This window comes from Ursus americanus, chromosome 26, assembly GCF_024610735.1.
Source record: "Ursus americanus isolate L20-20 chromosome 26, mUrsAme1.1.p, whole genome shotgun sequence".
Lineage (NCBI taxonomy): Eukaryota > Metazoa > Chordata > Mammalia > Carnivora > Ursidae > Ursus > Ursus americanus.
The window spans coordinates 16,645,203-16,659,267 of record NC_142152.1 but is presented as its reverse complement, the minus strand read 5'-3'; the positions used below and the strand labels follow the sequence as shown (position 1 = coordinate 16,659,267).

Here is a 14,065-nt window from a genome sequence, read left to right as displayed (position 1 = left end):
AATACCTACATGTACGACACGAAACCATAAAACTTCTAAAAGAAAACACAGACAGTAATCTCTTAGACATCGGCCTTAGCAATATTTTCCTGGATCTGTCTCCTCAAGCAAAGGAAACAAAAGCAAAAATAAACAACTGGGACTACATCAAACTAAAAAAGCTTCTGCAGAGTGTAAGAAACTAAAAACAGAACAAAAAGGCAACCTACTGAAAGGAAGAATATATCTGCAAATGACATATCTGATAAAGGGTTAATGTCCAAAATATATAAAGAACTCATACAACTCAACATGGGCAAAAACCATCAGTAATCCAATTAAAATGTACAGAAGACCTGAATAGACATTTTTCTAAAGAAGATATACAGATGGCCAACAGACACATGAAAAGACATTCAACATCACTGATCATCAAGGAAATGCAAATCAAAATCACAATCAGGTATCAGCTCATACCATAGTGGCTGGCATCAAAAAGATAAGAAATAACAAGTGTTCACACGGATGTGGAGAAAAGGGAACACTCATGCAACTGTTGATGGGAATGTAAATTGGTGCAGCCTCTAAGGAAAACAGTATGGAAGTTCTTCAAAAAATTAAAAATGGAACTACCATATGATCTGGTTAATTCCATTTCTGGGTATTTACCCAAGAAGAATGAAAACACCAATTAGAAAAGATAAATGCACCCCTATATTTATTGCAGCATTATTTACAATAGTCAAGATATGGAAGCAAGGTAAGTGTCCATCAACAAATGAATGGATAAAGGCTCAGCCACAAACAAGAATGAAATGTTGCCATCTGCTACAACATGGATGGACCTACAGGGCATTATCCTAAGTGAAATAGGTCAGACAAAAAAAGACAGAGGCCATATGATTTCACTCACACGTAGAATCTAAAAACCAAAACAAACAAAAAACAGAAACAGAAACAGACTCCTGAACACATAACAAACTGGTGGTTGCCAAACTGGGAGGCTGGGCAAAATAGGTGAAAGGGGTGAAGAGACAAACTTCCAGTTATAAAATAAATAAATCACAGAATGAAAAGTACAGCATAGGGAATACAGTCAGTAATACTGTAACTTTGTAGAGTGACAGATGATAACTACACTTAAAGGGATAAGCATTTTTTAATGTACAAAATTATTAAATCACTATGTCGTATACCTGAAATTAATATAATATTGTATGTCAACATCAACTATACTTCAATAAAAGATAAAAATTTTTTTAAAAATTCTGTTCTCACAAGTGGAAAAAATAGATTTAATGGGATTACTAATAATAAGGACTAGGGGATGGTTAATATAGCTCTCCTTTATTTTTAAAATATGGATAATAGATTTTGTTCATGGTCATTTTATAGGATAACCATGAGAAAAAAACTACAGGAAAATATCTTCCTTAGGAGATATTAAAAAACTAACACCTTACACAAGTTTGTAACAATATGATGAAGTCCACTATTATAAATTATCTACCCTAAGCACCCTCCAGACCCTAAATACTGAAACAGTCTTCCACCCATTAAGCTATGCTGAAGACCAGCCTAGTCTTCATTCACACCCCTTCAAAAATTTTTCAAAACATTAAAAATGCCCTAGATTCATAGCAACCAAGGGAAGATTAGTTTCTATTTAAAATTTAAGCCACAATAACATTTTACCAACAGCGATGATTTCAATGCATACACTTGGAAGATGTGGACTACAAACATGAAGTATGAAGAGAAATGGACCACAAAACTTAGAGTAATTTCTTTCCCTTTCATATTTTTTCTCTCCTTATACACTCAACTTTCAAGTAAAATTTTAAATGGTTAAATACCAATGTATTTTAACCACAATGTCTATCCATAAAATTATTTTCAAGTTCTGCAAACCATTATCTAATTCAGAGTAATAGTGGTATGGTCTTTCTCATTTTCAAAGTAAAATATACATTTAAGAGGGGAATAAATTTCTAAGTATATCAATTCTTATCCACATATTCTACTCTAAACACAGAGATACTTCTAAAAATCTTATCTAGGAAAACACTTATACTAAAAGCATCGGGTTTTGGTGTTTCCATTCTAAAGAAATAAAGCTCTGAAACCATATTCAGAGACATACCAAATACATAAACTAGTTCAAAATCCAAATATAATGTCATGTATCAGGGATCAATCTATTTGGGATAACCTTTTATAAATATTTAATAAATCTGTATAGATTCCATCTAAACTCACTACAACTTTTAGTTTCAGACAACAGTACTTCATCATTTCTTATAAAGTAACTCCATTATTCCTGGATCTTTCAATAAAGTGGCAGACTTGACTACTTCTATCTACAAAGTAATTCCTGCTCAGTCTTTAATTATTAAATAATTTCCCTTTTCCTTCTAATGTCAATTCTAAAATGAAAACTGGAAAGGTATTTTACTGTTACTTTATTACTTAATAATCTGTAAAAGTAATCCTATAATCTGTAATTTTTAAAAGGAACTACTCACCATTACCACCAAAGATATGAATATCCAATTGCTCACAAAGGTACATCACAAATGTATTCACCTGAGGCAGGAGGCCAATGAAAAATACTATTGGGAAACAGAGTGTAAACACTACAGAAGAAAAGAAAAGCATATTAAAAAACATTTATACAACATTCATCCTTTTGTTCATTTTAAGATCACAAATGATAAAAAAATCCAAAATGAATAAACTACTAAGCAATTAAAAAAAAACATTTTAAATTCTTTCTATGTAACTGCTTGGGTATTAAATAATTTTTTTCAGTGATTAAGAACAGCTTTTAAAATTATTTCAACCATTTTCATATGATAGTTATCTGAGATACAGAATCCAAAGGAAAACTTCCATTGCATCTGCTTCAAAAACAGAAGAATTACTGTTTTATTCATCATTAACTTTTTTCATCCATAATAGCCCTATGGTTTTGTTCCTCACTGAGAGGATTATAATAAACAGCAGAGTAAGCCTATTGAAAGCATTTTTAACTATATAATTGATCTATTTATCGGGGAACTATTTGTGTACAAATAAATTAATGTTAAGATCTGAAATACTTTAAAGACAACTCACCTATAACTAAATCCCTGGCTGATATAAACACCAGTGGATTAGTGAATGTTATTCCATATAATTTGAACTTGGTTGTAGTAAGGTTTCTGCTACCATAATCCAAGAGCCAAATAAGACCACAACATAAACAGAAATAAACTGGTCTACTGTAGGCAATGATACGATTATGGCCCTGAAAATGATATTTAAAAAAAAAGTCAGGTTAGTTGATTTTAAGACTCACGACTAACTATAGAGATTTTGATAGCTTATATTCTAAGGATTCAAAATGTATCCATATGGAAGCCAAATTTCTGACTGTGGCAGAAGGAAATTACAAATATGGAAAGGAAGAAGAATAGAATGAATCCTGTGACACTGGACTGAAATCAGAGGTATCAATATGAACTTATCATTTTTAATACACATATAAATCAATATAAGATGTGTGTACACATGTATGCATGCACATATGTATACATGTAAATATATTTCCTAGCTTTATCCATTGAGAGGACCTAAAAACAATGACATTCTAGTAATAAAGATTGCTAGCATCAAGATCTTAGTTTCTAAATAACATTATTGACTAAAGAAACCCAGGCCCTCAGAGAGAAAAGGCTGGTTTGGGGCTAGGGTAGGGAAAGCTTACATAGATGAGCCTGGAACATGTTACTGTGAAGAGGAAGGAAGTACTTAAAGACTGATAAGGATATGTCAAAAGGACTGAGAGGGCAGCTTGGTGGGCTCCCAACGGCCAAATTAGGGATAATTTGTGCATCAAAATTATAGTCCATTGAATAAAATATGAATCCATACCAATACAAATAAGTAAACACAGAAGGAAAAGTTCTTCCTTACAGTAAAAAGTCAACTAATAAATGTGGAAGGAATGATGGAATTAGAAAATCACTATTTGGCAACTGTCAAATGATAACTGAGTCAGGCAAGAAATATCAATAGATTTTTACTGAAAACAAGTAGGCAGAAGTTGGTGGGGCAAGGGGACATATCTGAAATCCCCAAATATCTCCCTATGAGACACTTATTAACTCAAGGAGAAAAACAGTAACATTACAATAATTAGTGGTTCTCCAGGGAGTGTGAGGGAATCTTGCCCCCAGATGACATTTGGCAATGTCTGAAGACATTCTGGTTGTCACAATTGGGGAAGAGTGCTACTGGTATCTAGCGGGTAGAGGTCAGAGTTAATGCTAAACATCCTATAATGTACAGGACAGCACCCCTCCCTCCCATCGATTCTCAACAAAGAATTATCCAGCCCCATACATTAATGCTGCGGAGTTTGAAAAATCCTGCAGATACTACCCTTAGCCAAAAGATGAAAGTTAACATCACCAGTAAAAGGATAAAATCAACATCATGTGTTTCCTGAAATGACACACTGAGAAGAACACATCACTTCATAATTTTCCTTCCAAAAAAGCATATCCTGTATCTAATTAAGAAGAAACATCAAACTCAAACTAAGGGATGATCTACAAAATACATGGCATGTACCCATCAAAAGTGTCAATATCATGAAAAACAAATACATACTGAAGAACTGCTCCAGATTAAAGGAGGATAAAAACAACAAATGCATAATCAGGGATTTTCTAATGCCAACTAAGTCAACAGGAAATGCCTGAGTAAGATCTGTAGATTAGAAAATAGTATTCTGTCAATGTTCAATGTCCTGATTTTAATAATTATATTGAAATTAATCATATAAAGGAATGCCTTTGTTTCTAGGAAAATACATGGGAGTATTTAGAGGTAAAGGGGCACTGTGTCTACAACCCACCCTCAGAAAAGTGTGCGTGGAGTGGATGGGGCAGGGCAGGGGTGGTGGTGTAAAAAACTAGAAAGGGAATAAGCAAATATGGTAAATGTTCACACAGGGATCATAAAGATTCTTTGCACAAGCCTTGAAACATTTCCCTAAATTTCAAATTATGTCAAAATTTGAAGTTAAAAACAACATGCCATATATCATACACTTCAAAAGCGTTCTTACAAAATATTAAACAATCATTTGAAAGAAAATTGTTTCCTTGTTCAGTTTTGCTCATCTACACTCACTATTAAGTATTCCAGTGTATGGGTAAAAATAATAATTATATTCAAGAAAGAAGGCATCATCATAAACTGTTCTTGGAGTCTGTTTTTGAACTATTTTTTTTTAATTTAATTTATTTATTATGTCAGAGAGAGAGAGACAAAGCACAAGCAGGTGGAACAGGCAGAGAGAGAAGCAGGGTCCCCGCTGAGCAAGGAGCCCCATGTGGGACTCAATCCCAGGACCCTGGGATCATGACCTGAACCGAAGGCTTAACTAACTGAGCCACCCAGGCATCCCTATTTTTGAACTATTTTAAAGAGAATGCCCTTTGGTCTTTCTATTAAATAAACACTCTATGTTGAGTTCTAAAATTGGATCATACTTCACAAAAAATACTGTTTAGCAGCTAATACTCTTTCCAAAGTCACAAAGTGAATAACAAGGTTTTTAATCTCCTTAGTGTCCAAAGGTCTAAACACCAGATCAATTTATTACTTATTATTGTTTTTAATGATTACCTAAGCAAAATAATGTACAATTTTCCCTACTTCAAAATTCTGTTTTTCAATACTTACTCATGATTTATTCTTCAAACTTTATTAAATGCAAGCTATTAAATAACTATGAGTTTATATGAACCATGTCTACTTAATTGATAACCTCCTCCTGAAACAGCCTGTCAAAAAATGAATTATTATGCTCATTTGCAACTGAGATTTAGAGTTCACAATTACAATGTCATTTTATTTCATGCTAATAAATCATCTATCTTTCTAGCAGAGTGTCAAAACTTAGATGAGAAAATAATAACATAAATCTTAATTCAATCTGACATATGACCAAAAGAAGGTTCTGATGAATATTAGGGAATTACAAGTTACAGGCATATTAGAGTGACTTACATGTCTGGGAGAAGAAGAATCTGGTTGAACACTCTAAAAATGAAACAAAAGATAGATTATATGACTGAGGTCCTGGTAACTTCATAAGCAATTTTCAAAATACCTGAAATAATTTCAAGTAAGATATTCCACAGCTAAGAGATGACCTACATTGTCTGCTGAAATTAACAGTTGAAACTCCAGACACTGGTGTCACTGTGATATCAAAGAGATCTCAGATCTTTCCCGACTCTTAAGCTTATTATGGTTAATTAAAAATTTGCAAATAGCTTAACACTTCTGAAATGGCATATGGTAGATAGTCCATCTTACTCCTTGGATATTACTACATGTAAGGATAGTTAAGGTATAATGCTTTCTTATATGATACCACTCCATTCAGGAAATGCACAAAATATGGGATAGTTTGTAAGAAGAATTCTAGTTCAGCCCGCAAATTCCAAGCTTACTAAACAATTCAATAGTATTTATATTAAATTATCTGCATTTTCACATCAAAATCATCAAGTTAAGCTGTCTCCCTGTAAGAGATTTTATCAGCTTTCCTTAAATTGTTCAAAAGGTATTTTGCAGCCGCTTCCCAAATCATGACTTTTCTCCCACGTTTCAGTTCGTTTTTTTTTATTTTATTTTAAAATATTTTTAATTCAAAATGAATTTACTAAAACAGAAAATTTTAGCAGAATAAGAGCAAAAATACAAGAATAGTAATATTTTAGAAAACACACTAGTCAGTTCTCAACAATAACAATGAAAAATATAGGAATCAAATGCTAATGGAAATCTCTTAAAAATAGAATGTTTCCAAATTCTGCCATCTTGTATATTATCTTACACAGATTTTTTTTTTTTTTTTTTTTTTAAGTAGAAATAAAGGCAAGGACTACTTTCCTGGTCTTCTCAAGGAGCATCTGTCTTCCTTTGTTCCTTTCCATTTTCCCTTCTTTAACTTCAGGATTACCTGAATGCTACTTTATTGGGGGTTTCAGAGGGGAGGGGGAGGGGGGAAATAGCGCCCGGTGATCGGTATTAAGGAGGGCACATGTTGTAATGAGCACTGGGTGTTATATGCAAATAATGAATCATGGAACACTACATCAAAAACTAATGATGTTCTGTATGGTGACTAACGTAACATGAAAAAAAAAGGGAACAGTTTAGATTTATAGAAAAATTATGAAGATACTATAGAAAGTTCCCATATACCCCATGCCAAGTTTGCATAATTATTAACAACTGACATTAGTGTGGTACATTTATGTTATATTGGTATATTATTAGATTTGTCTACTTTTATTTTTCAAAATTAAAATTATAAGGCTTTTATTCCAGTTCATTTCTAATAGCATACCAAACAATTTTATTAGGATGGTCTATCATCACCCTACAACTCTACAATGGACCAAGCTCAGTGAGTTTGGCATGTGGCCCTTGGCAGGATATGAGACCAGGTAAGCTCTAAACTCAATTCTAACATCTGGCCTCTAAAAGCTTCTGGTCCAGTCTTTCTTACTTCTGTTTATGGCATTACCATTCTTCTAGTCAACTAGATTTTTTAAATCTAAAAAAAATTTTTAAATCTCAGTCATCTTTTATCTTTCCATATCTAACCAGATTAACCTGAAAACAGTGGACAAAGTTAACAGGACAAGAGACACTGAAGCAAAGGAATGAATTTAAATAGTTTAAGGCAATGAAGAGATGGATTATAGTGGTTGGAATAGAAAGAATAAGGGCCAGAAATTTTGACAGAGAATCACCCAATTTAATCAAAGGGACCTGGTTACTTGTTATTAGGGGTCGAGAAGTAAGGAACAGAGGCTTTAGGATTCTGAGTCAGTATACTACTGAGAAAAGCAAAGGAACTGGGAAAGAAAAATATTTATAAGAAGATGACGATGTGCGATTTTTTAAAACACGCCGAACTGCCTGTTAGGTATATAGGACTAAAGCTTGTAAGAAAGATGAAGACTTTGAGATATAAATCTGGACATGATTCATACATAGGGGCAACAAATAAAGTAATAAAAGAGGGTGACCTCACTGGCAAGGAGTTGCAAGCTGAAAAGAGGGTCAAACAAAACCCTAAAATTTCTTATAAACTAAGAAGTAGTCCAAAGATCAAAGGGGCATCAACAAAGGAAATTAAAGTTATCTGAAGTAGGATAATGATCAGGGTAGCATAAAGTCACAGAACAAAAATGAGGATAATATAAAAACAGAAGACAGTATTCATAAGTACTAAATGATACAACACTCACAAAGAATGAAGAATGAAAAGGGACATATATTCGGCAATAAGAGATTATTAGCCCATAAAGACTGTAATTTCAGTACTGCAATGAAAAAAGTATAGATGGGTCTTGAAGAAATGGAGCTGACACAAGTGGTTTTTCTGGATGTCCATCTATAAATAGAGAAAGGACAGCTAACAGTATAAACAGAACTAAACGAATAGTTTTCAGGTTAGGGGAAGAGTTCTGCATGTTAGCATATATTGGGCAAATAACCAATACAAGCAAGGGTTTTTACTAGCTCAGAAGAAAAGAAACAGTCCACATTAACAATCCATACTGATTTTTCATGGAAGGTGAAAAATTAGGTATTTGATTTTTTCCATTTTTAGAAAGCTTAAAATTAATAACATTTGGCATTTCAGAGCTACTGTTTAAATAGCAAAGGGATACCAACCTTCTGCTTTCAGTGTCCCAAAGAATAAACTAGTCTTGACATTATGATATCTAACAATGATGGATTTTTAAAAATTTAATCTATAGAACAGCAGACTTAAAATATGGGAGTGGGAGAGTTGATGTTCATATTTTTTAAATGAATTTCAAGAATGTTAATTGTCATTTTTAACAAATGCCAAAATATTTTCTTTTAATACCACCCCCCCCAAAATAGTTCTTAGGAAGCTTCATTTATATATCATTATTTTTTAAAGTTTATATGTCCCTTTTGTTCCCTAGCCAATCTAATGTAAACATCAAGGGAAAAATCTAAAAACGGACATCTTACTATAATGCAACAAATGACACAAAACCTCTGCCTTTTAACACAAATTATTATTCCCTAGTCCGAAAAGAAGAGAGATGCTGGTACCTTAAGTAGTGAGTATTGACAGCTGGCTATCACTAGGCAGAACTGGAAGACCCAGATATCTCTGAAGAAGCCTTGTATGAGAAGAATAGATCCCAAAAAAGCCACAAGAATAGCCAGGATGACAGCTAACACATTTTCCAGAATCTCACGATTTCTGTAGACAAAAAAATTTATGAGTAAGTATATCATCAATATAAGAAATTAGAGTGAAAAAAGGGAAGACATTACGAAGAATTTCATTCTATGCTTGCTGACATGTTTTTTTGGTACTGATTTGAACAAGGTTTTGGATCATACTGTAAAAGAAATGAGTTTATATGGAAAGTTAACACAAAACCTTATGTGCAGATAAAGCATGTACAGTAAGTGAAGTTCTAATTGTAAGACATAATACTAGTTTTAATTTCTATTTTAAAAATTTACTCTTCTTGAACATCTGCTTTTCTGTAGCATTTGTTGCTTAATAACTAACCAACTTGAATAGCAAATAAAAGGAGATATGCAAAGAAACACATTTAAAAAACAAAATCTCAAAAGTTTCTAGAAAATTAAGACGGAAAGTTATTTTATATGATAAAGGTTGTAAACAAATTTTGATACCAAGTGATTTCATTTTCCACATCTTGAAATCATCTGAAATAATATCAAAACTAAATTTACTCGAATTACTTAAATACAGGCTATTACATATATTGAAAATGAAGGCAGTAATAAAAACCATCAATGTTGCCTCTATCAAAGCTGCTGAGACAGTTCTGTATTTTATTAAACTGACTAAACAATATGATTACCCAGATATTACATATAGCAATGAAGACGACTGTTATATGTCATACCAAAAAATAAGAATCTCATTACTTCTTGGGGAAATTTTATTCATAAAATGTTGAATACTTGCTAAAAGTCTTGTTTTTAAAAAACATTTACCGACATGGGAACATGCTCAGTATATCTGCTATACAAAGAAAGCAGGACATAAAACTATGTATAGGAAGATATAAGTTGTTATTTAAAAGACAATATATCAAAACGATACTACTAATAATGGTTCTCTCTGGGTAGAAGAATTATGGTTGGCCTCTTGTCTTAAAATCTTCCTATACATATTTAAATTTTCTAGAATAGGTAAAGAATTATTTTTATAATCATAAAATTTATTAACTTGGTTTTTTTTAACTAAGTCAATGCCATATTTATAATCATCAATTGACCTAAGAAAATTCCCAAACACCTCTGTACTAGTTCATTTTACAGTTTTCTCAGATGAAAACAAGTTCAATAGTATTTTCAAATCAATACACTGATATTCTCATTTGTTCTTATATGGCAGTTGTAGAAGTCCAGATTTGTCAAATCCAATGAGCCTCGGCAGTTCTGCTATATTACATACTGTCATACAGTGTCTCATCACTGAACATGTGCTCGTCTAAGGCTTTTGTTAGTTTTTAATTTTGATGAATTCAGTTTATCAACTTTGTTTGTTGTTTTTGGTGTCACATCTACAAAATTCTGCCTAAACCAAGATCACAAAAATTTTCCCTACTATGTTTTGTTTTGTTCTAGGAATTTTATTGCTTTAGATTTTACTTTTAGAACTATGATCCATTTTGAGTTAATTTTCATAATTTTATAATATGGTACGATGTTAAGTATAAAAGTTTTTTTCATATGAAAATCCAATGGTCCCAAGACCATTTGTTGAAAAGCCTACCATTTCTCTACTTAACTGATTTGGGGTATTATTTTGATGCCACTTAGGCTTGGAGTTTTCTTTATAGGCATGTGTTTAACTACAATTTCAATTTATTTAATAGATATAGTACCATTAAGGTAATGTATCTTTCAGAATGGACTATGGCGATTTCTATCTTTGAAGAAATTTGTCCATTGTCAATTTATTTACATATAGCCGATCATAATATCTTCTTATTACCCATTTAACACCTGTAGAATCTGTAGTGATATCCTATCTCGTTCCTGTTATAAGCAATTTGCATCTTTTCTCTTCCCCTACTCAGCCTGGCTAAAAGTTCAATTTAATTGAGCTTTTGGTTTCCTCGATTTTTCTCTACTGTTTTTCTGTTTTCTCACTGACTTCTATTTTGTTCTTTACTATTTTCTTTCTTCTGCTTACTTGGGCTCACTGTGCTCTTCTTTCTCTAGTTTCTTAAGGTGAAGGTGATGTCACTAAATTGACTTTTCTTCTTATTTAGTGCTACAAATTCTCCTGAGTAATGTGTTACTGGCCCTAAAATTGTGACATGTTGTGTTCATTTTTATTCAGTTCAAAATACTTTCTAATTTCTCTCCTGACTTCTTCTTTGATCCACGAGTTATTTAGAAGTATTCTTTAGCTTCCAAAGATTTAGGGATTTTCCAAGGTTCTTTTTGTTTTTAACTTATACTTACTTCCACTATGGTCAGAGAACACATTATGTACGGCTTGAATTCTTTTCAATTTGACGCTGGTATTATGATCCAGAATATGGTTTATCTGTTAAATGCTTCAGCGGCACTTAAAAGAATGCGCAGTCTGTTGTTATGAGGGAATGTTCCATAAACGTCAATCAACTTAGGATGGCTGCCAGGACTGTTGAAGTCTGCTATGTCCTTGCTGATCTTCTACATATTTTTTCTAATCAGTTATTTGGAGAAGGGTGTTGAATTCCACTATAATTGTGAATTTGTCTATTTCTCTTCTTTCTTTTTTTTTTTTTTTAAGACCTTATTTATCCACTTGAGAGACAGAGAGTGAGACACTGCACACAAGCCAGGGAAGATGCAGAGGGAGGGAGAAGCAGACTCCCCGCTGAGCAGGGAGGCCAACATGGGGCTCAAGTCCAGGACCCTGGGATCAGGACCTGAGCTGAAGGCAGACGCTTAACCAACTGAGCCACCCAGGAGCCCCTATTTTTCCTATTTCTATTAGCTTTTATTTTGAAGCTCTGCTTTAAGTGTAAAAACACTCAGGATGGTTGAATCCTATGAATTAATTAACCCTTTATCATTACAAAAAACGACTTTTCTTGGTAATATTCTTAGCTCTAAAATCTACTTTGTCTGACATTAATACAGCCACTTCAGCTTTACTTTGATTAGTATCAGCATGGTATATCTTTCTCAATCCTTTTACTTTTAACCTATTTCTGCCTCTGCCTTTATATTTAAAGTGCATTTCTTATAGACAAGAGTTGGGTCTTGCTTTTTTTTTTTCAATTCAATTTTTGACTTTTTCTATTTTGTCATTTATTTTCTATCTTTGGATTTGTTCTTGATCTCTTTTCCCTCATTTTCTGCCTTATATGACCCTTCCCAGCCTTATGCTGTTGTCATGAACTTAAACGTGTTATAAACCACACAGTACACTGTTATTCTTTGTTTAAATATCCAATTATCTCTTAAAGAGATTTAATTAGCAAGAAAAATGTCTTCTATATTTATCCATGTAGTTAACTTACCATTTCCAGTGATCTTTGTTCCTTTGGGTAGTAGGTCCATATTTCCATTTGGTATTATTTTCCTTCTGCCTAAAAGAAATCTTTTTATATATTTTGTAGTGTGGTTCTGCCTGCGAAAAATTCTCTCAGTTTTTTGTAGTCTGAAAATGCCTTTTTTCATCTTGGTTTTTAAAAGATATTTTTGCTGGGTACAGAATTCTAGGTAGACGGGTTTGTTTGTTTTTTTTATCCTCCCCCCAATACTTTAAAAATGCTGATCCATTCTCTTATTTGCATTACTTCCAGCAATAAATCTAACGTCTTCCTTATCCTTGTTCTTCTGTATAAACTATGTCTTTTTTCCTCTTGCAGTTTTTTAAGGTTTTTACCACCAATTCTGAGCAATTATGTGCCTTGGTGTAGTTTTCTTCATGCTTCTTGTACTTGGGGTTCATGGACTTTCTGTACATGTTCAGAATTTTCATCAAATTTGAAGTTTTCCATTATTACCTCAAAATTTTTTCTCTCTTCTGGTCTCTTGAAGTTGTCCCACAGCTTACTTTCATTTTGTTTATATGTTATTTTCACCAGGGGATGGAGTAGGAGAGGATTCTTTTTTCCATTTCATTTTGGATCATTTCTATTGCTATGCTTTCAAGTTCACTAATATTTTCTTCTGTGATGTCTAATCTACCCTTAATCCCATCTGTTGTAGTTTTCATCTCAGACATTGCAGTTTTCATCTCCATAAAAGAACTACCTCAATAAGTTTGATTAGGGTCTTTTAAAATATCTTTTATGTCAGGAAGCCTGGTGGCTCAGTCGGTTAAGCGTACAACTCTTGGTTTTGACTCAGGTCATGATCTCGGGGTCCTGGGACCAAGCCCCATGTCAAGCTCCCTGCTCAGATCGGAGTCTGCTTCCCCTCTCCTCCTGCCCCTCCCCCCACTTGCACTCTGTCTTTTGCTCTCTAATAAATTAAAATATAAAATATCTTTCATGTCTCTATTTAACTTTCTTAACATACAGAGTACAATTATATTTGTTTTAATGTCTTTGACAGCTAATTCTAACATCTGTGACAATTACAGGTTGGTTCCAATTGATTCGTTATTTCCCTCATAAATCATGTTTTACTGCTTCTTTGCACGTTTGGTAATTTTTGGATGGATGTCATTATGAATCCTTTGATTGGATGCCACAGTGAAAATTTTAGGTGGTGACAATTTTCAGATTTCTATAAATCTTCTTGAACTTTGTTATGCTACTTGGAAAACAGTTTGATCTTTTTAGGTTTTGCTTTTATAACTTGTTTGGTGAGTCTGAAGCAGTGCTCATGTTAGGGCTAATTATTCCCCACTTTTAAGGCAAGACTCTCCTGAGTACTCTACACAATGCACCACAAAATATGAATTATGAGTTTCTTCAATCAGACAGGTGGGAATAGGCACTATTCCTATCCCTGTGTGTCAGGCACTGTC

General features: G+C 33.1%; 1 protein-coding gene across 11 annotated transcripts in view; it reads right to left on the bottom strand.

Annotated features, from left to right (window-relative positions):
- Positions 1 to 14,065, bottom strand: part of PCNX1 (pecanex 1) — a 167,489-nt gene that overhangs the window by 51,325 nt on the left and 102,099 nt on the right. For all 11 annotated transcript variants that reach the window (XM_087856073.1, XM_045807892.2, XM_045807895.2 and 8 more), the window contains 4 exons: positions 9,148 to 9,301; positions 6,043 to 6,075; positions 3,097 to 3,268; positions 2,505 to 2,615 (listed from right to left, as the gene is read on the bottom strand). In XM_087856073.1, the coding sequence (XP_087712199.1) occupies positions 2,505 to 2,615; positions 3,097 to 3,268; positions 6,043 to 6,075; positions 9,148 to 9,301 (470 nt within the window). The remainder of the gene's footprint in view (positions 1 to 2,504; positions 2,616 to 3,096; positions 3,269 to 6,042; positions 6,076 to 9,147; positions 9,302 to 14,065) is intronic.